At 33.1% G+C, this 26,577-nt stretch overlaps 1 protein-coding gene across 3 annotated transcripts in view; it reads left to right on the top strand.

Annotated features, from left to right (window-relative positions):
• LOC144003446 (SLAM family member 5-like) overlaps positions 1-25,411 on the top strand; it is a 117,913-nt gene extending 92,502 nt beyond the window's left edge. For 2 of the 3 annotated variants that reach the window (XM_077499696.1, XM_077499698.1), the window contains exons 4-7: positions 24,324-24,434; positions 24,506-24,772; positions 24,842-24,949; positions 25,082-25,411. In XM_077499696.1, coding sequence (XP_077355822.1) covers positions 24,324-24,434; positions 24,506-24,772; positions 24,842-24,949; positions 25,082-25,089 — 494 coding nt within the window. In that variant the 3' untranslated portion in view covers positions 25,090-25,411. The remainder of the gene's footprint in view (positions 1-24,323; positions 24,435-24,505; positions 24,773-24,841; positions 24,950-25,081) is intronic. The other variant, XM_077499697.1, reaches the window with a different exon arrangement.
• The last annotated feature ends 1,166 nt before the right edge of the window (positions 25,412-26,577 follow it).

The raw sequence follows: 26,577 nt of genomic DNA, 5'->3' as shown, positions 1-26,577 counted from the left end.
TTACTATACATGGTCGTTTTTTTGTCGAAAAAAAAAGCCTTAGTATACATGGTCGTTTTTTTGTCAGAAAAAAAAAAGCCTTACTATACATGGTCGTTTTTTTGTCGGAAAAAAAAGCCTTACTATACATGGTGGTTTTTTTGTCGGGAAAAAAAAAGCCTTACTATACATGGTCGTTTTTTTGTCGGAAAAAAAAGCCTTACTATACATGGTCGTTTTTTTGTCGAAATAAAAAGCCTTACTATACATGGTCGTTTTTTTGTCAGAAAAAAAAAGCCTTACTATACATGGTCGTTTTTTTGTCGAAAAAAAAAGCCTTACTATACATGGTCGTTTTTTTGTCAGAAAAAAAAAAGCCTTACTATACATGGTCGTTTTTTGTCGGAAAAAAAAGCCTTACTATACATGGTCGTTTTTTGTCGGAAAAAAAAGCCTTACTATACATGGTCGTTTTTTTGTCGGAAAAAAAAGCCTTACTATACATGGTCGTTTTTTTGTCGGAAAAAAACGCCTTACTATACATGGTCGTTTTTTTTGTCGGAAAAAAAAAAAGCCTTACTATACATGGTCGTTTTTTGTCGGAAAAAAAAGCCTTACTATACATGGTCGTTTTTTCGTCTGAAAAAAAGCCTTACTATACATGGTCGTTTTTTTGTCAGAAAAAAAAAGCCTTACTATACATGGTCGTTTTTTCGTCGGGAAAAAAAAATGCCTTACTATACATGGTCGTTTTTTGGGGAGAAAAAAAAGCCTTACTATACATGGTCGTTTTTTTGTCGAAAAAAAAAGCCTTAGTATACATGGTCGTTTTTTGTCGGAAAAAAAAGCCTTACTATACATGGTGGTTTTTTTGTCGGGAAAAAAAAGCCTTACTATACATGGTCGTTTTTTTGTCGGAAAAAAAAGCCTTACTATACATGGTCGTTTTTTTGTCGAAAAAAAAAGCCTTACTATACATGGTCGTTTTTTGTCGGAAAAAAAAGCCTTACTATACATGGTCGTTTTTTCGTCTGAAAAAAAGCCTTACTATACATGGTCGTTTTTTTGTCAGAAAAAAAAAAGCCTTACTATACATGGTCGTTTTTTTGTCGGGAAAAAAAAATGCCTTACTATACATGGTCGTTTTTTGGGGAGAAAAAAAAAAGCCTTACTATACATGGTCGTTTTTTTGTCGGGAAAAAAAAGCCTTACTTTACATGGTTTTTTTGTCGGGAAAAAAAGCCTTACTATACATGGTCGTTTTTTGTCGGAAAAAAAAGCCTTACTATACATGGTCGTTTTTTTGTCGGAAAAAAAAGCCTTACTATACATGGTCGTTTTTTTGTCAGAAAAAAAAAAAGCCTTACTATACATGGTCGTTTTTTTGTCGGGAAAAAAAATGCCTTACTATACATGGTCGTTTTTTGGGGAGAAAAAAAAAAAGCCTTACTATACATGGTCGTTTTTTTGTCGAAAAAAAAAGCCTTACTATACATGGTCGTTTTTTTTTTTCGGAGAAAAAAAATGCCTTACTATACATGGTCGTTTTTTGGGGAGAAAAAAAATGCCTCACTATACATGGTCCGTTTTTTTGGGGAGAAAAAAAATGCCTTACTATACATGGTCGTTTTTTTTTCGGAGAAAAAAAAAAGCCTTACTATACATGGTCGTTTTTTTGGGAGAAAAAAAATGCCTTACTATACATGGTCATTTTTTGGGGGGGAGAAAAAAAATGCCTTACTATATACATGGTCGTTTTTTTGGGAGAAAAAAAAAAGCCTTACTGTACATGGTCGTTTTTTTTGTCGGGAAAAAAAGCCTTACTATACATGGTCGTTTTTTTTGTCGGAAAAAAAAGCCTTACTATACATGGTCGTTTTTCGAGAAAAAAAAAAGCCTTACTATACATGGTCGTTTTTTTTTGTCAGAAAAAAAAAAGCCTTACTATACATGGTCGTTTTTTTGTCGGAAAAAAAAGCCTTACTATACATGGTCGTTTTTTTGTCGGGAAAAAAAAAAGCCTTACTTTACATGGTCGTTTTTTTGTCGGAAAAAAAGCCTTACTATACATGGTCGTTTTTTTGTCGGAAAAAAAAAGCCTTACTATACATGGTCGTTTTTTGTCGGAAAAAAAAGCCTTACTATACATGGTCGTTTTTTTGTCGGAAAAAAAAGCCTTACTATACATGGTCGTTTTTTTGTCGGAAAAAAAAAAGCCTTACTATACATGGTCGTTTCTTCGTCTGAAAAAAAGCCTTACTATACATGGTCGTTTTTTTGTCAGAAAAAAAAAAGCCTTACTATACATGGTCGTTTTTTTGTCGGGAAAAAAAAATGCCTTACTATACATGGTAGTTTTTTGGGGAGAAAAAAAAAAAGCCTTAGTATACATGGTCGTTTTTTTGTCAGAAAAAAAAAAGCCTTACTATACATGGTTGTTTTTTTGTCGGAAAAAAAAGCCTTACTATACATGGTCGTTTTTTTTGTCTGAAAAAAAAAGCCTTACTATACATGGTCGTTTTTTTGTCGAAAAAAAAAAGCCTTACTATACATGGTCGTTTGGTTTGACTCAGCCTGGGATCTAACCCACAACTTCAGTGTCTGAGGGTAGACACTCTACCACTAGACCACAGGGCTGTAAACCCGTTTACTGGAAAGAGGGGCAATGAGTTTAGTAAGTATGACTAGGATTTTAAAAAAAATAAAAATAAATAATAAAAAAAAAAAAAAAAAAAAAAGCCTTACTATACATGGTCGTTTTTTTGTCGGAAAAAAAAAGCCTTACTATACATGGTTGTTTTTTTGTCGAAAAAAAAAAAGCCTTACTATACTACTATACATGGTCGTTTTTTTGTCGAAAAAAAAAATGCCTTACTATACATGGTCGTTTTTTTGGGAGAAAAAAAATGCCTTACTATACATGGTTATTTTTTGGGGGGGGAGAAAAAAAATGCCTTACTATATACATGGTCGTTTTTTGGGGAGAAAAAAAAAAGCCTTACTGTACATGGTCGTTTTTTTTGTCGGGAAAAAAAATGCCTTACTATACATGGTCGTTTTTGGGGAGAAAAATAAAAGCCTTACTATACATGGTCGTTTTTTGTCGGAAAAAAAAGCCTTACTATACATGGTCGTTTTTTTGTCGGAAAAAAAAGCCTTACTATACATGGTCGTTTTTTGTCGGAAAAAAAAGCCTTACTATACATGGTCGTTTTTTTGTCGGAAAAAAAAAAGCCTTACTATACATGGTCGTTTTTTCGTCTGAAAAAAAGCCTTACTATACATGGTCGTTTTTTTGTCGAAAAAAAAAGCCTTAGTATACATGGTCGTTTTTTTGTCAGAAAAAAAAAAGCCTTACTATACATGGTCGTTTTTTGTCGGAAAAAAAAGCCTTACTATACATGGTCGTTTTTTTGTCGGAAAAAAAAGCCTTACTATACATGGTCGTTTTTTGTCGGAAAAAAAAGCCTTACTATACATGGTCGTTTTTTTGTCGGAAAAAAAAGCCTTACTATACATGGTCGTTTTTTTGTCGGAAAAAAAAGCCTTACTATACATGGTCGTTTTTTTTGTCTTAAAAAAAAGCCTTCCTATACATGGTCGTTTTTTTTGTCGGAAAAAAAAAGCCTTACTATACATAGTCATTTGGTTTGACTCAGCCTGCGATCGAACCCACAACTTCAGTGTCTGAGGGTAGACACTCTACCACTAGACCACAGGGCTGTTAGCCTGTTTACTGGAAAGAGGGGCAATGAGTTTAGTAAGTATGACTAGGATTTAAAAAACAAAAACAAAAAAAAAAAAAACAAAAAACAAAACCCTTACTATACATGGTCGTTTTTTTGTTGGAAAAAAAAAAGCCTTACTATACATGGTCGTTTTTTTGTCGGGAAAAAAAAAGCCTTACTTTACATGGTCGTTTTTTTGTCGGAAAAAAAAAGCCTTACTATACATGGTCGTTTTTTTGTCGGAAAAAAAAAGCCTTAGTATACATGGTCGTTTTTTTGTCAGAAAAAAAAAAGCCTTACTATACATGGTCGTTTTTTTGTCGGAAAAAAAAGCCTTACTATACATGGTCGTTTTTTTTGTCTGAAAAAAAAAGCCTTACTATACATGGTCGTTTTTTTGTCGGAAAAAAAAAGCCTTACTATACATGGTCGTTTGGTTTGACTCAGCCTGGGATCGAACCCACAACTTCAGTGTCTGAGGGTAGACACTCTACCACTAGACCACAGGGCTGTAATCCTGTTTACTGGAAAGAGGGGCAATGAGTTTAGTAAGTATGACTAGGATTTAAAAAAAATAAAAATAAATAATAAAAAAATAAAAAATAAAAAAAAAGCCTTACTATACATGGTCGTTTTTTTGTCGGAAAAAAAAAGCCTTACTATACATGGTTGTTTTTTTGTCGGAAAAAAAAAAGCCTTACTATACTACTATACATGGTCGTTTTTTTGTCGAAAAAAAAAATGCCTTACTATACATGGTCGTTTTTTTGGGAGAAAAAAAATGCCTTACTATACATGGTTATTTTTTGGGGGGGGAGAAAAAAAATGCCTTACTATATACATGGTCGTTTTTTGGGGAGAAAAAAAAAAGCCTTACTGTACATGGTCGTTTTTTTTGTCGGGAAAAAAAATGCCTTACTATACATGGTCGTTTTTGGGGAGAAAAATAAAAGCCTTACTATACATGGTCGTTTTTTGTCGGGAAAAAAAGCCTTACTATACATGGTCGTTTTTTCGTCTGAAAAAAAGCCTTACTATACATGGTCGTTTTTTTGTCGAAAAAAAAAAGCCTTAGTATACATGGTCGTTTTTTTGTCAGAAAAAAAAAAGCCTTACTATACATGGTCGTTTTTTTGTCGGAAAAAAAAAAGCCTTACTATACATGGTCGTTTTTTCGTCTGAAAAAAAGCCTTACTATACATGGTCGTTTTTTTGTCAGAAAAAAAAAAGCCTTACTATACATGGTCGTTTTTTTGTCGGGAAAAAAAAGCCTTACTATACATGGTTGTTTTTTTGTCGAAAAAAAAAAAGCCTTACTATACTACTATACATGGTCGTTTTTTTGTCGAAAAAAAAAATGCCTTACTATACATGGTCGTTTTTTTGGGAGAAAAAAAATGCCTTACTATACATGGTTATTTTTTGGGGGGGGAGAAAAAAAATGCCTTACTATACATGGTCGTTTTTGGGGGAAAAAAAAAAGCCTTACTATACATTAGGGGTGTTAAAAAAAAATCGATTCGGCGATATATCGCGATACTACATCGCGCGATTCTCGAATCGATTCAATAATCGGCAGAATCGATTTTTTTTTTTATTTTATTTTATTTTTTTATTTTTTTTTTTTTAAGGATTCACACCTTGAGCATGGAAGAATGTTATATGAATGGCACATTAAGCCTTAATATTTTTATTTTAATGCTGTTCAAACAACCTCTATAAGACTGAAAATTTCAGATAAATAAATAATAAATTTTCATATAAATCTTACACTCTACAAGCTTACTGATTAGTATTTTCTAAACATGAATGAAAAAAAATCGCAACAATCGACTTATAAATTCGTATCGGGATTAATCGGTATCGAATCGTGACCATTCGTATCGGGATTAATCGGTATCGAATCGAATCGTGACCTGTGAATCGTGATACGAATCGAATCGTCAGGTACTAGGCAATTCACACCCCTACTATACATGGTCGTTTTTTTGTCGGAAAAAAAAGCCTTACTATACATGGTCGGTTTTTTTGTCTGAAAAAAAAGCCTTACTATACATGGTCGTTTTTTGTCGGAAAAAAAAGCCTTACTATACATGGTCGTTTTTTTGTCGGAAAAAAAAGCCTTACTATACATGGTCGTTTTTTTGTCGGAAAAAAAAGCCTTACTATACATGGTCGTTTTTTTGTCGGAAAAAAAAAAAGCCTTACTATACATGGTCGTTTTTTCGTCTGAAAAAAAGCCTTACTATACATGGTCGTTTTTTTGTCAGAAAAAAAAAAGCCTTACTATACATGGTCGTTTTTTTGTCGGGAAAAAAAAAAGCCTTACTATACATGGTCGTTTTTTTGTCGAAAAAAAAAGCCTTAGTATACATGGTCGTTTTTTTGTCAGAAAAAAAAGCCTTACTATACATGGTCGTTTTTTTGTCGGAAAAAAAAGCCTTCTATACATGGTCGTTTTTTTTGTCTGAAAAAAAAGCCTTACTATACATGGTCGTTTTTTTGTCGAAAAAAAAAGCCTTACTATACATGGTCGTTTTTTTGTCGGAAAAAAAAGCCTTACTATACATGGTCGTTTTTTTGTCGGGAAAAAAAAGCCTTACTATACATGGTCGTTTTTTTGTCGGGAAAAAAAATGCCTTACTATACATGGTCGTTTTTTTGTCGGAAAAAAAAAAGCCTTACTATACATGGTCGTTTTTTCGTCTGAAAAAAAGCCTTACTATACATGGTCGTTTTTTTGTCAGAAAAAAAAAAGCCTTACTATACATGGTCGTTTTTTTGTCGGGAAAAAAAAAAGCCTTACTATACATGGTCGTTTTTTGGGGAGAAAAAAAAAAGCCTTACTATACATGGTCGTTTTTTTGTCGAAAAAAAAAGCCTTAGTATACATGGTCGTTTTTTTGTCAGAAAAAAAAGCCTTACTATACATGGTCGTTTTTTTGTCGGAAAAAAAAGCCTTCTATACATGGTCGTTTTTTTTGTCTGAAAAAAAAGCCTTACTATACATGGTCGTTTTTTTGTCGAAAAAAAAAGCCTTACTATACATGGTCGTTTTTTTGTCGAAAAAAAAAGCCTTACTATACATGGTCGTTTTTTTGTCGGGAAAAAAAAAGCCTTACTTTACATGTTTTTTTTGTCGGAAAAAAAAGCCTTACTATACATGGTCGTTTTTTTGTCGGAAAAAAAAGCCTTACTATACATGGTCGTTTTTTGTCGGAAAAAAAAGCCTTACTATACATGGTCGTTTTTTTGTCGGAAAAAAAAGCCTTACTATACATGGTCGTTTTTTTGTCGGAAAAAAAAGCCTTACTATACATGGTCGTTTTTTTGTCGGAAAAAAAAGCCTTACTATACATGGTCGTTTTTTTGTCGGAAAAAAAAGCCTTACTATACATGGTCGTTTTTTTGTCGGAAAAAAAAAAAGCCTTACTATACATGGTCGTTTTTTCGTCTGAAAAAAAGCCTTACTATACATGGTCGTTTTTTTGTCAGAAAAAAAAAAGCCTTACTATACATGGTCGTTTTTTTGTCGGGAAAAAAAAAAGCCTTACTATACATGGTCGTTTTTTTGTCGAAAAAAAAAGCCTTAGTATACATGGTCGTTTTTTTGTCAGAAAAAAAAGCCTTACTATACATGGTCGTTTTTTTGTCGGAAAAAAAAGCCTTCTATACATGGTCGTTTTTTTTGTCTGAAAAAAAAGCCTTACTATACATGGTCGTTTTTTTGTCGAAAAAAAAAGCCTTACTATACATGGTCGTTTTTTTGTCGGAAAAAAAAGCCTTACTATACATGGTCGTTTTTTTGTCGGGAAAAAAAAAGCCTTACTATACATGGTCGTTTTTTTGTCGGGAAAAAAAATGCCTTACTATACATGGTCGTTTTTTTGTCGGAAAAAAAAAAGCCTTACTATACATGGTCGTTTTTTCGTCTGAAAAAAAGCCTTACTATACATGGTCGTTTTTTTGTCAGAAAAAAAAAAGCCTTACTATACATGGTCGTTTTTTTGTCGGGAAAAAAAAAAGCCTTACTATACATGGTCGTTTTTTGGGGAGAAAAAAAAAAGCCTTACTATACATGGTCGTTTTTTTGTCGAAAAAAAAAGCCTTAGTATACATGGTCGTTTTTTTGTCAGAAAAAAAAGCCTTACTATACATGGTCGTTTTTTTGTCGGAAAAAAAAGCCTTCTATACATGGTCGTTTTTTTTGTCTGAAAAAAAAGCCTTACTATACATGGTCGTTTTTTTGTCGAAAAAAAAAGCCTTACTATACATGGTCGTTTTTTGGGGAGAAAAAAAAAAGCCTTACTATACATGGTCGTTTTTTTGTCGAAAAAAAAAGCCTTTGTATACATGGTCGTTTTTTTGTCAGAAAAAAAAAAGCCTTACTATACATGGTCGTTTTTTTGTCGGAAAAAAAAGCCTTACTATACATGGTCGTTTTTTCGTCGGAAAAAAAAGCCTTACTATACATGGTGGTTTTTTTGTCGGGAAAAAAAAAGCCTTACTATACATGGTCGTTTTTTGTCGGAAAAAAAAAGCCTTACTATACATGGTCGTTTTTTGTCGGAAAAAAAAGCCTTACTATACATGGTCGTTTTTTTGTCGGAAAAAAAAGCCTTACTATACATGGTCGTTTTTTTGTCGAAAAAAAAAAAGCCTTACTATACATGGTCGTTTTTTCGTCTGAAAAAAAGCCTTACTATACATGGTCGTTTTTTTGTCAGAAAAAAAAAAGCCTTACTATACATGGTCGTTTTTTTGTCGGGAAAAAAAATGCCTTACTATACATGGTCGTTTTTTTGTCGGAAAAAAAAAAGCCTTACTATACATGGTCGTTTTTTCGTCTGAAAAAAAGCCTTACTATACATGGTCTTTTGGTTTGACTCAGCCTGGGATCGAACCCACAACTTCAGTGTCTGAGGGAAGACACTCTACCACTAGACCACAGGGCTGTTAGCCTGTTTACTGGAAAGAGGGGTAATGAGTTTAGTAAGTATGACTAGGATTTAAAAAAAAAAAAAAAAAAAAGCCTTACTATACATGGTCGTTTTTTTGTCGGAAAAAAAAAAGCCTTACTATACATGGTTGTTTTTTTGTCGAAAAAAAAAAAGCCTTACTATACTACTATACATGGTCGTTTTTTTGTCGAAAAAAAAAAATGCCTTACTATACATGGTTGTTTGGTTTGACTCAGACTGGGATCGAACCCACAACTTCAGTGTCTGAGGGTAGACACTCTACCACTAGACCACAGGGCTGTTAGCCTGTTTACTGGAAAGAGGGGCAATGAGTTTAGTAAGTATGACTAGGATTTAAAAAAAAAAAAAAAAAAAAAAAAAAAAAAGCCTTACTATACATGGTCGTTTTTTTGTCGGAAAAAAAAAGCCTTACTATACATGGTTGTTTTTTTGTCGAAAAAAAAAAGCCTTACTATACTACTATACATGGTCGTTTTTTTGTCGAAAAAAAAAATGCCTTACTATACATGGTCGTTTTTTTGGGAGAAAAAAAATGCCTTACTATACATGGTTATTTTTTGGGGGGGGAGAAAAAAAATGCCTTACTATACATGGTCGTTTTTGGGGAAAAAAAAAAAGCCTTACTATACATTAGGGGTGTTTAAAAAAAAATCGATTCGGCGATATATCGCGATACTACATCGCGCGATTCTCGAATCGATTCAATAATCGGCAGAATCGATTTTTTTTTTTTTTTTTTTTTTTAAGGATTCACACCTTGAGCATGGAAGAATGTTATATGAACGGCACATTAAGCCTTAATATTTTTATTTTAATGCTGTTCAAACAACCTCTATAAGACTGAAAATTTCAGATAAATAAATAATAAATTTTCATATAAATCTTACACTCTACAAGCTTACTGATTAGTATTTTCTAAACATGAATGAAAAAAAATCGCAACAATCGACTTATAAATTCGTATCGGGATTAATCGGTATCGAATCGTGACCATTCGTATCGGGATTAATCGGTATCGAATCGAATCGTGACCTGTGAATCGTGATACGAATCGAATCGTCAGGTACTAGGCAATTCACACCCCTACTATACATGGTCGTTTTTTTGTCGGAAAAAAAAGCCTTACTATACATGGTCGTTTTTTTTGTCTGAAAAAAAAGCCTTACTATACATGGTCGTTTTTTGTCGGAAAAAAAAGCCTTACTATACATGGTCGTTTTTTTGTCGGAAAAAAAAGCCTTACTATACATGGTCGTTTTTTTGTCGGAAAAAAAAGCCTTACTATACATGGTCGTTTTTTTGTCGGAAAAAAAAAAGCCTTACTATACATGGTCGTTTTTTCGTCTGAAAAAAAGCCTTACTATACATGGTCGTTTTTTTGTCAGAAAAAAAAAAGCCTTACTATACATGGTCGTTTTTTTGTCGGGAAAAAAAAAAGCCTTACTATACATGGTCGTTTTTTTGTCGAAAAAAAAAGCCTTAGTATACATGGTCGTTTTTTTGTCAGAAAAAAAAGCCTTACTATACATGGTCGTTTTTTTGTCGGAAAAAAAAGCCTTCTATACATGGTCGTTTTTTTTGTCTGAAAAAAAAGCCTTACTATACATGGTCGTTTTTTTGTCGAAAAAAAAAGCCTTACTATACATGGTCGTTTTTTTGTCGGAAAAAAAAGCCTTACTATACATGGTCGTTTTTTTGTCGGGAAAAAAAAAGCCTTACTTTACATGGTTTTTTTGTCGGAAAAAAAAGCCTTACTATACATGGTCGTTTTTTTGTCGGAAAAAAAAAGCCTTACTATACATGGTCGTTTTTTGTCGGAAAAAAAAGCCTTACTATACATTAGGGGTGTTAAAAAAAAAATCGATTCGGCGATATATCGCGATACTACATCGCTCGATTCTCGAATCGATTCAATAATCGGCAGAATCGATTTTTTTTTTTTTTTTTTTTTTTTTTTTTTTTTTTTTTAAGGATTCACACCTTGAGCATGGAAGAATGTTATATGAACGGCACATTAAGCCTTAATATTTTTATTTTAATGCTGTTCAAACAACCTCTATAAGACTGAAAATTTCAGATAAATAAATAATAAATTTTCATATAAATCTTACACTCTACAAGCTTACTGATTAGTATTTTCTAAACATGAATGAAAAAAAATCGCAACAATCGACTTATAAATTCGTATCGGGATTAATCGGTATCGAATCGTGACCATTCGTATCGGGATTAATCGGTATCGAATCGAATCGTGACCTGTGAATCGTGATACGAATCGAATCGTCAGGTACTAGGCAATTCACACCCCTACTATACATGGTCGTTTTTTTTGTCGGAAAAAAAAGCCTTACTAATACATGGTCGTTTTTTTTGTCTGAAAAAAAAGCCTTACTATACATGGTCGTTTTTTGTCGGAAAAAAAAGCCTTACTATACATGGTCGTTTTTTTGTCGGAAAAAAAAGCCTTACTATATATACATGGTCGTTTTTTTGTCGGAAAAAAAAGCCTTACTATACATGGTCGTTTTTTTGTCGTAAAAAAAAAAGCCTTACTATACATGGTCGTTTTTTCGTCTGAAAAAAAGCCTTACTATACATGGTCGTTTTTTTGTCAGAAAAAAAAAAGCCTTACTATACATGGTCGTTTTTTTGTCGGGAAAAAAAAAAGCCTTACTATACATGGTCGTTTTTTGTCGGAAAAAAAAGCCTTACTATACATGGTCGTTTTTTTGTCGGAAAAAAAAAGCCTTACTATACATGGTCGTTTTTTTGTCGGAAAAAAAAGCCTTCTATACATGGTCGTTTTTTTTGTCTGAAAAAAAAGCCTTACTATACATGGTCGTTTTTTTGTCGAAAAAAAAAGCCTTACTATACATGGTCGTTTTTTTGTCGGAAAAAAAAGCCTTACTATACATGGTCGTTTTTTTGTCGGGAAAAAAAAAGCCTTACTTTACATGGTTTTTTTGTCGGAAAAAAAAGCCTTACTATACATGGTCGTTTTTTTGTCGGAAAAAAAAAGCCTTACTATACATGGTCGTTTTTTGTCGGAAAAAAAAGCCTTACTATACATGGTCGTTTTTTTGTCGGAAAAAAAAAGCCTTACTATACATGGTCGTTTTTTTGTCGGAAAAAAAAGCCTTACTATACATGGTCGTTTTTTTGTCGGAAAAAAAAAAGCCTTACTATACATGGTCGTTTTTACGTCTGAAAAAAAGCCTTACTATACATGGTAGTTTTTTTGTCAGAAAAAAAAAAGCCTTACTATACATGGTCGTTTTTTTGTCGGGAAAAAAAATATGCATTACTATACATGGTCGTTTTTTGGGGAGAAAAAAAAAAGCCTTACTATACATGGTCGTTTTTTTGTCGAAAAAAAAAGCCTTAGTATACATGGTCGTTTTTTTGTCAGAAAAAAAAGCCTTACTATACATGGTCGTTTTTTTGTCGGAAAAAAAAGCCTTCTATACATGGTCGTTTTTTTTGTCTGAAAAAAAAGCCTTACTATACATGGTCGTTTTTTTGTCGAAAAAAAAAGCCTTACTATACATGGTCGTTTTTTTGTCGGAAAAAAAAGCCTTACTATACATGGTCGTTTTTTTGTCGGGAAAAAAAAAGCCTTACTTTACATGGTTTTTTTGTCGGAAAAAAAAGCCTTACTATACATGGTCGTTTTTTTGTCGGAAAAAAAAAGCCTTACTATACATGGTCGTTTTTTGTCGGAAAAAAAAGCCTTACTATACATGGTCGTTTTTTTGTCGGAAAAAAAAAGCCTTACTATACATGGTCGTTTTTTTGTCGGAAAAAAAAGCCTTACTATACATGGTCGTTTTTTTGTCGGAAAAAAAAAAGCCTTACTATACATGGTCGTTTTTACGTCTGAAAAAAAGCCTTACTATACATGGTAGTTTTTTTGTCAGAAAAAAAAAAGCCTTACTATACATGGTCGTTTTTTTGTCGGGAAAAAAAATATGCATTACTATACATGGTCGTTTTTTGGGGAGAAAAAAAAAAGCCTTACTATACATGGTCGTTTTTTTGTCGAAAAAAAAAGCCTTAGTATACATGGTCGTTTTTTTGTCAGAAAAAAAAAAGCCTTACTATACATGGTCGTTTTTTTGTCGGAAAAAAAAGCCTTACTATACATGGTCGTTTTTTCGTCGGAAAAAAAAGCCTTACTATACATGGTCGTTTTTTTGTCGGAAAAAAAAGCCTTACTATACATGGTCGTTTTTTTGTCGAAATAAAAAGCCTTACTATACATGGTCGTTTTTTGTCAGAAAAAAAAAGCCTTACTATACATGGTCGTTTTTTTGTCGAAAAAAAAAGCCTTACTATACATGGTCGTTTTTTGTCGGAAAAAAAAGCCTTACTATACATGGTCGTTTTTTTGTCGGGAAAAAAAAAGCCTTACTTTACATGGTCGTTTTTTTGTCGGAAAAAAAAGCCTTACTATACATGGTCGTTTTTTTGTCGGAAAAAAAAAGCCTTACTATACATGGTCGTTTTTTGTCGGAAAAAAAAGCCTTACATGGTCGTTTTTTTGTCGGAAAAAAAAGCCTTACTATACATGGTCGTTTTTTTGTCGAAAAAAAAAAAGCCTTACTATACATGGTCGTTTTTTCGTCTGAAAAAAAGCCTTACTATACATGGTCGTTTTTTTGTCAGAAAAAAAAAAGCCTTACTATACATGGTCGTTTTTTTGTCGGGAAAAAAAATGCCTAACTATACATGGTCGTTTTTTTGTCGGAAAAAAAAAAGCCTTACTATACATGGTCGTTTTTTCGTCTGAAAAAAAGCCTTACTATACATGGTCGTTTTTTTGTCAGAAAAAAAAAAGCCTTACTATACATGGTCGTTTTTTGTCGGAAAAAAAGCCTTACTATACATGGTCGTTTTTTTGTCGGGAAAAAAAAAGCCTTACTTTACATCAGGGGTGTCAAACATAAGGCCCGCGGGCCGGATCAGGCCCGCAAAGGGGTTTAATCCGGCCCGCGAGATGATTTTGTAAAGCTTGAAAAAAAAAAAAATAGTAATGTTGGATTAATTAATCAGCCGGCCACAATCAAAATATATAAAATTTGTAATTTCACAAGCAGTCCTCAGATGAGCAATGCAACTTGTACAGGGGAATCCTCCAGGATGTCATTATTTTACACACAACTTAAAGGTACAGTTTGTTTAATTACTATTATTATTATTTTTTTTTTTTTTTATTTTATTTTTTTTTATTTTTATTTTTTTTTAATCATAGACCAACAAACGTGTTAAATACGACACAAATTCAATTACTCGTAACACAAATAGATATGACAAGGATTAGCATCTTTATAATGTAATATAATATAATAATAATATAATAATAATATAATAGAATGTAATATAATGTTATAATAAAACAACTGCGCCACGCAATGCATTCTGGGAACAATATATATGCAACGCATGTGATTTAACACGTCCAGAACTCAGCGTTGCCGCGTTCCATTTGCATTTATATATATATATATATATATATATATATATATATATATATATATATATATATATTTTTTTTTTTTTTTTTTTTGGAACAATATCATGACAGTTGAGCTCCGTAATTTAGGGCTGGCCCACAAATAGCAAAAATCTGCGTATAATTTACGGCACCCGTTTTTAAGTTATATACCGTTATTTGACCTATGCGGCCCACTTGGTAATATATTTTCCTCCATGCGGCCCCTGAGCTAACATGAGTTTGACACCCCTGCTTTACATGGTCGTTTTTTTGTCGGAAAAAAAAGCCTTACTATACATGGTCGTTTTTTTGTCGGAAAAAAAAAAGCCTTACTATACACGGTCGTTTTTTGTCGGAAAAAAAAGCCTTACTATACATGGTCGTTTTTTTGTCGAAAAAAAAATCCTTAGTATACATGGTCGTTTTTTTGTCTGAAAAAAAAGCCTTACTATACATGGTCGTTTTTTTTGTCTGAAAAAAAAAGCCTTACTATACATGGTCGTTTTTTTGTCGGAAAAAAAAAGCCTTACTATACATGGTAGTTTTTTGGGGAGAAAAAAAAAAGCCTTACTATACATGGTCGTCTTTTTGTCGAAAAAAAAAGCCTTAGTATACATGGTCGTTTTTTTGTCAGAAAAAAAAAAGCCTTACTATACATGGTCGTTTTTTTTGTCGGAAAAAAAGCCTTACTATACATGGTCGTTTTTTTTGTCTGAAAAAAAAAAGCCTTACTATACATGGTCGTTTTTTTGTCGGAAAAAAAAAGCCTTACTTTACATGGTCGTTTTTTTGTCGGAAAAAAAAGCCTTACTGCCTGGTCGTTTTTTTTGTCGGAAAAAAAAAGCCTTACTATACATGGTCATTTGGTTTGACTCAGCCTGCGATCGAACCCACAACTTCAGTGTCTGAGGGTAGACACTCTACCACTAGACCACAGGGCTGTTAGCCTGTTTACTGGAAAGAGGGGCAATGAGTTTAGTAAGTATGACTAGGATTTTAAAAAAAAAAAAAAAAAAAAAAAAAAAAAAAAAAAAACCCTTACTATACATGGTCGTTTTTTTGTTGGAAAAAAAAAAGCCTTACTATACATGGTCGTTTTTTTGTCGGGAAAAAAAAAGCCTTACTTTACATGGTCGTTTTTTTGTCGGAAAAAAAAGCCTTACTATACATGGTCGTTTTTTTGTCGGAAAAAAAAACCTTACTATACATGGTCGTTTTTTTGTCGAAAAAAAAAGCCTTAGTATACATGGTCGTTTTTTTGTCAGAAAAAAAAAAGCCTTACTATACATGGTCGTTTTTTTGTCGAAAAAAAAAGCCTTACTATACATGGTCGTTTTTTTTGTCTGAAAAAAAAAACCTTACTATACATGGTCGTTTTTTTTGTCGGAAAAAAAAAGCCTTACTATACATGGTCATTTGGTTTGACTCAGCCTGCGATCGAAACCACAACTTCAGTGTCTGAGGGTAGACACTCTACCACTAGACCACAGGGCTGTTAGCCTGTTTACTGGAAAGAGGGGCAATGAGTTTAGTAAGTATGACTAGGATTTAAAAAAAAAAAAAAAAAAAAAAAAAAAAAGCCTTACTATACATGGTCGTTTTTTCGTCGGAAAAAAAAGCCTTACTATACATGGTCATTTTTTTGTCGGAAAAAAAAGCCTTACTATACATGGTCGTTTTTTGTCGGAAAAAAAAGCCTTACTATACATGGTCATTTTTTTGTCGGAAAAAAAAGCCTTACTATACATGGTCGTTTTTTTGTCGGAAAAAAAAAGCCTTACTATACATGGTCGTTTTTTGTCGGAAAAAAAAGCCTTACTATACATGGTCGTTTTTTTGTCGGAAAAAAAAAGCCTTACTATACATGGTCGTTTTTTTGTCGGAAAAAAAAACAGCCTTACTATACATGGTCGTTTTTTCGTCTGGAAAAAAAGCCTTACTATACATGGTCGTTTTTTTGGGAGAAAAAAAAAGCCTTACTATACATGGCCGTTTTTTTGGGAGAAAAAAAATGCCTTACTATACATGGTCGTTTTTTTGGGAGAAAAAAAAAGCCTTACTATACATGGTCGTTTTTTTTTTTCGGAGAAAAAAAATGCCTTACTATACATGGTCGTTTTTTTGGGAGAAAAAAAAAGCCTTACTATACATGGTCGTTTTTTTTGGGGAGAAAAAAAAAATGCCTTACTATACATGGTCGTTTTTTTGGGAGAAAAAAATGGCTTACTATACATGGTTATTTTTTTGGGGGGGAGAAAAAAAATGCCTTACTATATACATGGTCGTTTTTTTGGGAGAAAAAAAAAAGCCTTACTGTACATGGTCGTTTTTTTTTTCGGAGAAAAAAAATGCCTTACTATACATGGTCGTTTTTTGGGGAGAAAAAAAATGCCTCACTGTACATGGTCCGTTTTTTTGGGGAGAAAAAAAATGCCTTACTATACATGGTCATTTTTTTGGGGGGAGAAAAAAAATGCCTTACTATACATGGTCGTTTTTTTGGGAGAAAAAAAATGCCTTACTATACATGGTCGTTTTTTGGGGAGAAAAAAAAAAGCCTTACTATACATGGTCGTTTTTTTGGGAGAAAAAAAATGCCTTACTATACATGGTCGTTTTTCTGGGAGAAAAAAAACAGCCTTACTATACATGGTCGTTTTTCTGGGAGAAAAAAAAGCCTTACTATACATGGTCGTTTTTTTGGGAGAAAAAAAAATGCCTTACTATACATGGTCGTTTTTTTGGGAGAAAAAAAAATGCCTTACTATACATGGTCGTGTTTTTGGGAGAAAAAAAAAAGCCTTACTATACATGGTCGTGTTTTTGGGAGAAAAAGAAATGCCTTACTATACATGGTCGTTTTTTGGGGAGAAATAAAATGCCTTACTATACATGGTCGTTTTTTTGGGAGAAAAAAAATGCCTTACTATACATGGTCGTTTTTTTGGGGGAGAAAAAAAAAAGCCTTACTATACATGGTCGTTTTTCTGGGAGAAAAAAAAAAGCCTTACTATACTTGGTCGTTTTTTGGGGAGAAAAAAAAAACCCTTACTATACATGGTCGTTTTTTCGTCTGAAAAAAAGCCTTACTATACATGGTCGTTTTTTTTTCGGAGAAAAAAAATGCCTTACTATACATGCTCGTTTTTTGGGGAGAAAAAAAATGCCTCATTATACATGGTCCGTTTTTTTGGGGAGAAAAAAAATGCCTTACTATACATGGTCGTTTTTTTTTCGGAGAAAAAAAAAAAGCCTTACTATACATGGTCGTTTTTTTGGGAGAAAAAAAATGCCTTACTATACATGGTAATTTTTTTGGGGGGAGAAAAAAAATGCCTTACTATACATGGTCGTTTTTTTGGGAGAAAAAAAAATGCCTTACTATACATGGTCGTGTTTTTGGGAGAAAAAAAAAGCCTTACTATACATGGTCGTGTTTTTGGGAGAAAAAGAAATGCCTTACTATACATGGTCGTTTTTTGGGGAGAAATAAAATGCCTTACTATACATGGTCGTTTTTTTGGGAGAAAAAAAATGCCTTACTATACATGGTTATTTTTTTGGGGGGGAGAAAAAAAATGCCTTACTATATACATGGTCGTTTTTTTGGGAGAAAAAAAAAAGCCTTACTGTACATGGTCGTTTTTTTTTCGGAGAAAAAAAATGCCTTACTATACATGGTCGTTTTTTGGGGAGAAAAAAAATGCCTCACTATACATGGTCCGTTTTTTTGGGGAGAAAAAAAATGCCTTACTATACATGGTCATTTTTTGGGGGGGAGAAAAAAAATGCCTTACTATACATGGTCGTTTTTTTGGGAGAAAAAAAATGCCTTACTATACATGGTCGTTTTTTGGGGAGAAAAAAAAAAGCCTTACTATACATGGTCGTTTTTTTGGGAGAAAAAAAATGCCTTACTATACATGGTCGTTTTTCTGGGAGAAAAAAAACAGCCTTACTATACATGGTCGTTTTTCTGGGAGAAAAAAAAGCCTTACTATACATGGTCGTTTTTTTGGGAGAAAAAAAAATGGCTTACTATACATGGTCGTTTTTTTGGGAGAAAAAAAAAAGCCTTACTATACATGGTCGTGTTTTTGGGAGAAAAAAAAAAGCCTTACTATACATGGTCGTGTTTTTGGGAGAAAAAGAAATGCCTTACTATACATGGTCGTTTTTTGGGGAGAAATAAAATGCCTTACTATACATGGTCGTTTTTTTGGGAGAAAAAAAATGCCTTACTATACATGGTCGTTTTTTTGGGGGAGAAAAAAAAAAGCCTTACTATACATGGTCGTTTTTCTGGGAGAAAAAAAAAAGCCTTACTATACATGGTCGTTTTTTCGTCTGAAAAAAAGCCTTACTATACATGGTCGTTTTTTTTTCGGAGAAAAAAAATGCCTTACTATACATGCTCGTTTTTTGGGGAGAAAAAAAATGCCTCATTATACATGGTCCGTTTTTTTGGGGAGAAAAAAAATGCCTTACTATACATGGTCGTTTTTTTTTCGGAGAAAAAAAAAAAGCCTTACTATACATGGTCGTTTTTTTGGGAGAAAAAAAATGCCTTACTATACATGGTAATTTTTTGGGGGGGAGAAAAAAAATGCCTTACTATACATGGTCGTTTTTTTGGGAGAAAAAAAATGCCTTACTATACATGGTCGTTTTTTGGGGAGAAAAAAAAAAGCCTTACTATACATGGTCGTTTTTTGGGGAGAAAAAAAAAAGCCTTACTATACATGGTCGTTTTTTTGGGAGAAAAAAAAAGCCTTACTATACATGGCCGTTTTTTTGGGAGAAAAAAAATGCCTTACTATACATGGTCGTTTTTTTGGGAGAAAAAAAAAGCCTTACTATACATGGTCGTTTTTTTCGGAGAAAAAAAAAGCCTTACTACATGGTCGTTTTTTTTTTTCGGAGAAAAAAAATGCCTTACTATACATGGTCGTTTTTTTGGGAGAAAAAAAAAAGCCTTACTATACATGGTCGGTTTTTTTGGGGAGAAAAAAAAAAATGCCTTACTATACATGGTCGTTTTTTTGGGAGAAAAAAAATGCCTTACTATACATGGTTATTTTTTTGGGGGGGAGAAAAAAAATGGCTTACTATATACATGGTCGTTTTTTTGGGAGAAAAAAAAAAGCCTTACTGTACATGGTCGTTTTTTTGGGGGAGAAAAAAAAAAGCCTTACTATACATGGTCGTTTTTTTGGGAGAAAAAAAATGCCTTACTATACATGGTCGTTTTTTTTGGGAGAAAAAAATGCCTTACTATACTGGTCGTTTTTTTTTTCGGACAAAAAAAAAGCCTTACCATACATGGTCGTTTTTTTGGGAGAAAAAAAAATGCCCTACTATACATGGTCATTTTTTTGGGGGGGAGAAAAAAAATGCCTTACTATACATGGTCATTTTTCTGGGAGAGAAAAAAAAAGCCTTACTATACATGGTCGTTTTTTTTTCGGAGGAAAAAAAAAGCCTTACTATACATGGTCGTTTTTTTGGGAGAAAAAAAATGCCTTACTATACATGGTCATTTTTTGGGGGGGAGAAAAAAAATGCCTTACTATACATGGTCGTTTTTTTGGGAGAAAAAAAATGCCTTACTATACATGGTCGTTTTTTGGGGAGAAAAAAAAAAGCCTTACTATACATGGTCGTTTTTTGGGGAGAAAAAAAAAAGCCTTACTATACATGGTCATTTTTTTGGGAGAAAAAAAAGCCTTACTATACATGGTCGTTTTTTTGGGAGAAAAAAAAATGCCTTACTATACATGGTCGTTTTTTTTCGGAGAAAAAAAAAGCCTTACTATACATGGTCGTTTTTTTGGGAGAAAAAAAATGCCTTACTATACATGGTCGTTTTTTTTCGGAGAAAAAAAAAAGCCTTACTATACATGGTCGGTTTTTTTTTTTCGGAGAAACAAAATGCCTTACTATACATGGTCGTTTTTTGGGGAGAAATAAAATGCCTCACTATACATGGTCCGTTTTTTTGGGGAGAAAAAAGATGCCTTACTATACATGGTCGGTTTTTTTTCGGAGAAAAAAAATGCCTTACTATACATGGTCGTTTTTTGGGGAGAAAAAAAATGCCTTACTATACATGGTCGTTTTTTGGGGAGAAAAAAAAAAGCCTTACTATACATGGTCGTTTTTTTTGGGAGAAAAAAAATGCCTTACTATACATGGTCGTTTTTCTGGGAGAAAAAAAACAGCCTTACTATACATGGTCGTTTTTCTGGGAGAAAAAAAAAAGCCTTACTATACATGGTCATTTTTCTGGGAGAAAAAAAAAAGCCTTACTATACATGGTCGTTTTTTTGGGAGAAACAAAAATGCCTTACTATACATGGTCGTGTTTTTGGGAGAAAAAAACATGCCTTACTATACATGGTCGTTTTTTGGGGGGAATTTTTTTTTGCCTTACTATACATGGTCGTTTTTTTGGGAGAAAAAAAATGCCTTACTATACATGGTCGTTTTTCTGGGAGAAAAAAAAAGCCTTACTATACATGGTTGTTTTTTGGGGAGAAAAAAAAAAGCCTTACTATACATGGTCATTTTTTTGGGAGAAAAAAAAGCCTTACTATACATGGTCGTTTTTTTGGGAGAAAAAAAATGCCTTACTATACATGGTCGTTTTTTTTCGGAGAAAAAAAAAGCCTTACTATACATGGTCGTTTTTTTGGGAGAAAAAAAATGCCTTACTATACATGGTCGTTTTTTTTCGGAGAAAAAAAAAGCCTTACTATACATGGTCGGTTTTTTTTTTTCGGAGAAACAAAATGCCTTACTATACATGGTCGTTTTTTGGGGAGAAATAAAATGCCTTACTATACATGGTCGTTTTTTTGGGAGAAAAAAAATGCCTTACTATACATGGTTATTTTTTTGGGGGGGAGAAAAAAAATGGCTTACTATATACATGGTCGTTTTTTTGGGAGAAAAAAAAAAGCCTTACTGTACATGGTCGTTTTTTTGGGGGAGAAAAAAAAAAGCCTTACTATACATGGTCGTTTTTTTGGGAGAAAAAAAATGCCTTACTATACATGGTCGTTTTTTTTGGGAGAAAAAAATGCCTTACTATACTGGTCGTTTTTTTTTTCGGACAAAAAAAAAGCCTTACCATACATGGTCGTTTTTTTGGGAGAAAAAAAATGCCCTACTATACATGGTCATTTTTTTGGGGGGGAGAAAAAAAATGCCTTACTATACATGGTCATTTTTCTGGGAGAGAAAAAAAAAGCCTTACTATACATGGTCGTTTTTTTTTCGGAGGAAAAAAAAAGCCTTACTATACATGGTCGTTTTTTTGGGAGAAAAAAAATGCCTTACTATACATGGTCATTTTTTGGGGGGGAGAAAAAAAATGCCTTACTATACATGGTCGTTTTTTTGGGAGAAAAAAAATGCCTTACTATACATGGTCGTTTTTTGGGGAGAAAAAAAAAAGCCTTACTATACATGGTCGTTTTTTGGGGAGAAAAAAAAAAGCCTTACTATACATGGTCATTTTTTTGGGAGAAAAAAAAGCCTTACTATACATGGTCGTTTTTTTGGGAGAAAAAAAAATGCCTTACTATACATGGTCGTTTTTTTTCGGAGAAAAAAAAAGCCTTACTATACATGGTCGTTTTTTTGGGAGAAAAAAAATGCCTTACTATACATGGTCGTTTTTTTTCGGAGAAAAAAAAAAGCCTTACTATACATGGTCGGTTTTTTTTTTTCGGAGAAACAAAATGCCTTACTATACATGGTCGTTTTTTGGGGAGAAATAAAATGCCTCACTATACATGGTCCGTTTTTTTGGGGAGAAAAAAGATGCCTTACTATACATGGTCGGTTTTTTTTCGGAGAAAAAAAATGCCTTACTATACATGGTCGTTTTTTGGGGAGAAAAAAAATGCCTTACTATACATGGTCGTTTTTTGGGGAGAAAAAAAAAAGCCTTACTATACATGGTCGTTTTTTTTGGGAGAAAAAAAATGCCTTACTATACATGGTCGTTTTTCTGGGAGAAAAAAAACAGCCTTACTATACATGGTCGTTTTTCTGGGAGAAAAAAAAAAGCCTTACTATACATGGTCATTTTTCTGGGAGAAAAAAAAAAGCCTTACTATACATGGTCGTTTTTTTGGGAGAAACAAAAATGCCTTACTATACATGGTCGTGTTTTTGGGAGAAAAAAACATGCCTTACTATACATGGTCGTTTTTTGGGGGGAATTTTTTTTTGCCTTACTATACATGGTCGTTTTTTTGGGAGAAAAAAAATGCCTTACTATACATGGTCGTTTTTCTGGGAGAAAAAAAAAGCCTTACTATACATGGTTGTTTTTTGGGGAGAAAAAAAAAAGCCTTACTATACATGGTCATTTTTTTGGGAGAAAAAAAAGCCTTACTATACATGGTCGTTTTTTTGGGAGAAAAAAAATGCCTTACTATACATGGTCGTTTTTTTTCGGAGAAAAAAAAAGCCTTACTATACATGGTCGTTTTTTTGGGAGAAAAAAAATGCCTTACTATACATGGTCGTTTTTTTTCGGAGAAAAAAAAAGCCTTACTATACATGGTCGGTTTTTTTTTTTCGGAGAAACAAAATGCCTTACTATACATGGTCGTTTTTTGGGGAGAAATAAAATGCCTCACTATACATGGTCCGTTTTTTTGGGGAGAAAAAAGATGCCTTACTATACATGGTCGGTTTTTTTTCGGAGAAAAAAAATGCCTTACTATACATGGTCGTTTTTTGGGGAGAAAAAAAATGCCTTACTATACATGGTCGTTTTTTGGGGAGAAAAAAAAAAGCCTTACTATACATGGTCGTTTTTTTGGGAGAAAAAAAATGCCTTACTATACATGGTCGTTTTTCTGGGAGAAAAAAAACAGCCTTACTATACATGGTCGTTTTTCTGGGAGAAAAAAAAAAGCCTTACTATACATGGTCATTTTTCTGGGAGAAAAAAAAAAGCCTTACTATACATGGTCGTTTTTTTGGGAGAAACAAAAATGCCTTACTATACATGGTCGTGTTTTTGGGAGAAAAAAACATGCCTTACTATACATGGTCGTTTTTTGGGGGGAATTTTTTTTTGCCTTACTATACATGGTCGTTTTTTTGGGAGAAAAAAAATGCCTTACTATACATGGTCGGGTTTTTTTGGGAGAAAAAAAATGCCTTACTATACATGGTCGTTTTTCTGGGAGAAAAAAAAAGCCTTACTATACATGGTCGTTTTTTATTGTTTGTTTGTTTTTAAACGCCTTAGTATAAATGGTCGTTTTTTTATTTTTTATTTTTTTAAACGCCATACTATACGTGTTCGTTTAAAACAAAACAAAAAACGGACATGGTCGATGTTTTAAAAAAAACAACAACGCCATACTATACATGGTCGTTTGGAAAAAAACAAAAAACAAAAAAAAAAAAAAAACGGCTGCCTCTACATGGTCGTTTTTTTTTGGTTTTGTTTTGTTTTTTTTAAACGCCATACTATACATGGTCGTTTAAAAAAAAAAAAAAAAAAAAAACGCCTTAGTATACATGGTCGTTTTTTGTTTTTGTTTTTTAAATGCCTTACTATACATGGTCGTTTTCTTCTTTTAAAAAACAAACAAACAAAAAAACAAAACAAAAAACAGCTTACTATATCCATGGTCGTTTATTTTTATAGTCTTTGACCCGGCCGGGGGATTGAACCCATTACCTCCCAGTCTCAGGGTGGACACTCTACCACTTGACCACTGAGCACACTCTACCACTTGACCACTGAGCAGGTCTTTGAAAAAACAAAAAAACAAAAAAAAAAAAAAAGCCTGATTATACATGTTTTTTTTTTTTTTTTTTTTTTTTTTTTTTTTAAATAAAAAACAAACAAACAAACAAAAAACGCTTGAGTATACATGGTCGTTTTGTTTTTTTTGTTTTTTAAAACGCCATACTATAAATGGTCGTTTTTTGTTGTTGTTTTTTAAACGCCATACTATACATGGTCATTTAAAAAAAAAAAGAAGAAGAAGAACTTGCAATAAAAACATTAAAACTAAAATAATTTATAAAACAAAGGTCAAAACAAAATAAAAACTAAGTATAATTTTAAAATCCTGGTTTGACCGTGTCCGCGCTTGTCACTAGGCGACCTAACGATCCGCAACGTGAGCCAGGAGGACGCCGTGGACTACAGCGTGGAACTAGTGGATACGGAGAAGCGCAGCGTGGAGAGAGTGGTGAAACTAGTGGTGAAAAGTAAGTCTCTGGGCACCACGTGAGCTAGTTAGCGTACTAACTAGCTCACATAGTTTGCTGTCCCCACACAGGACACCTCCAGAAACCAAATATACGAACGCTGTTTTCCGTGCATTCGGACGGCGGTTGCTGGGTGGGACTCCGATGTTTGTCCCCGGATTTGGACGCCAACCTATCTTGGATGGTCAAACCCCCACTTGGGACCGCCTACAACATGTGCGACCAGGACGGCAAGGGCGGAGTTGTTCTCGCGTCCCTCGCCTTCCGCGACATCACACACTTCACGTGTACCTCCAGCCGCAATCCGGAGAATGTCTCCGACAGCATCCGCGTCGAGTGTAAGGCACCCTGGCCGGGATGGCTGACAACTTGCCGTTAATGAGTGAGCTCCACCTTTTGTGTGACAGGTGCGATGGCGTCGGGGTGGCGGCCTCGTGAACGGAACAGCCTTTTCGTCTTGGCGGGAATTGTTAGCGGCGGCATTTTGCTGACCGTCATGCTGAGGTGCTCGAGAGGTGAGCGCCAACATTTTAGCGTACAGCTAGCTGTTAGCATTAGCGCATGGAAGTCAAGTGAGCCTTGATTTATAGGTGAAAATCCACAACTTAGAGGATGTGACGTTAGCTTAGCATCTGATATTTTCTCAGCAGGCTAAGAAGAAGGAAGAGGCGCAAAAGAAGAAGACAATGGATAGAGGGTGGAACCTTATTGTTGTTGAACTGTCTATTTTGAGTACGGTATTTATTTTTGATGACGACTTTTTACTTTTACTCCCTGTATACGTTTGATATTGCCGCTGAGCTGAAGGGAACGAACTGTCAAGCAAAACAGACGTGCAATTTCTGGAGAAAACTGTGTGTGTGTATGCTGAAAGCTGAATACAGTACTAACAATTTGAATGCGTGTGGAATGCTTTTGGAATTAATATGAATTATATTGAAAGATAAGTGATGTGAAAATAAAAAAAATTAGCATGATATGCAATTAAATATTATTGTACTAATTGTAAGAAACGAGTATAATCTTCATAAAAGCCGGCTATATTGGAACATGGAGAGTCCTTTAAGGATTTTAAAATGTTTCTGTAAAACTATCCTTTATACTACGATCTATCATAATCAAATATTTAAAAAATAAATACAAAATGAAATTTTACACATTTACGATAAGCATTTAACCAAGTAAATAAATTTTTTAAAATGTAAATTATTTTTTTCTTATTAAAACAAAGTTTAAAAAAAATAAACAGTTTTAAAAAATTGACAAATGTACAACTAAAATTTTATTAACATTTGCTATTTACAATAAATGTATCATTTATGAAAAATATTAAATTTCAATGTAAAATTGTCTATTTGCAATTGACCCAAAACATTTGTATAAATTTGTACGTATTTATATTTTACTAATATTTTTTTTCTTTTGCAAAAAACAACAAATTACAATATTAAAAAAAATGTATATATATATATTTATAAATTGTCTAATTTTACAAAAAATATTTGATATTTGTGACATCTGGCAAAAGGGTCCTCATGTGCAAAAAAAAAAAAAAATCAAAATTGAAAGATTAAGAATAATGACATCGCGCCCATGGTGTTTTTTTTTTTAAATGTTGCACACGAGTAATACACATTAAAAAAAATAAAAAAAAATAAAAAAAATAAAAAATAAAATACTGAACCTAACTAAACTAAAACTAAGCATTTATTAAATAACTAAAACTAATAAAAAACTATCAGAACCACCCTGAAAAATAATTAAAACTAACTAAATAAAAAAAAAGAACTCAAAACAATATAAAAACTAAAATGAAAAATTCCAAAACTATAATAACCCTACTGCCATATTACAAATAAATTGGTTTATATACTGTAGCATTTTTCGAAATATGCAAAAACACAAATAAATTATTTATACAATTTTTAGGACTAAACACAATTTCTCTTCATAACATTATGTGGCCCTTGCGTCCTCCTGATTTTCTGTATGTGGCCCTCACATGAAAAAGTTTGGACACTCCTGGGTTAAACGCTTGGTGGACCGTACAATTTTGCCCCCTGCTGGTTTCAAAATAATCAGATACACCTTGCTTGAGTCAACTGCGATTAAACTAATGTCGCCATCATTGACGATACCTGAC

Source organism: Festucalex cinctus, chromosome 16, assembly GCF_051991245.1.
Source record: "Festucalex cinctus isolate MCC-2025b chromosome 16, RoL_Fcin_1.0, whole genome shotgun sequence".
In the NCBI taxonomy this organism is placed as follows: Eukaryota; Metazoa; Chordata; class Actinopteri; order Syngnathiformes; family Syngnathidae; genus Festucalex; species Festucalex cinctus.
The sequence above is the reverse complement of the archived record's forward strand: the minus strand, read 5'-3'. Positions and strand labels throughout refer to the sequence as shown.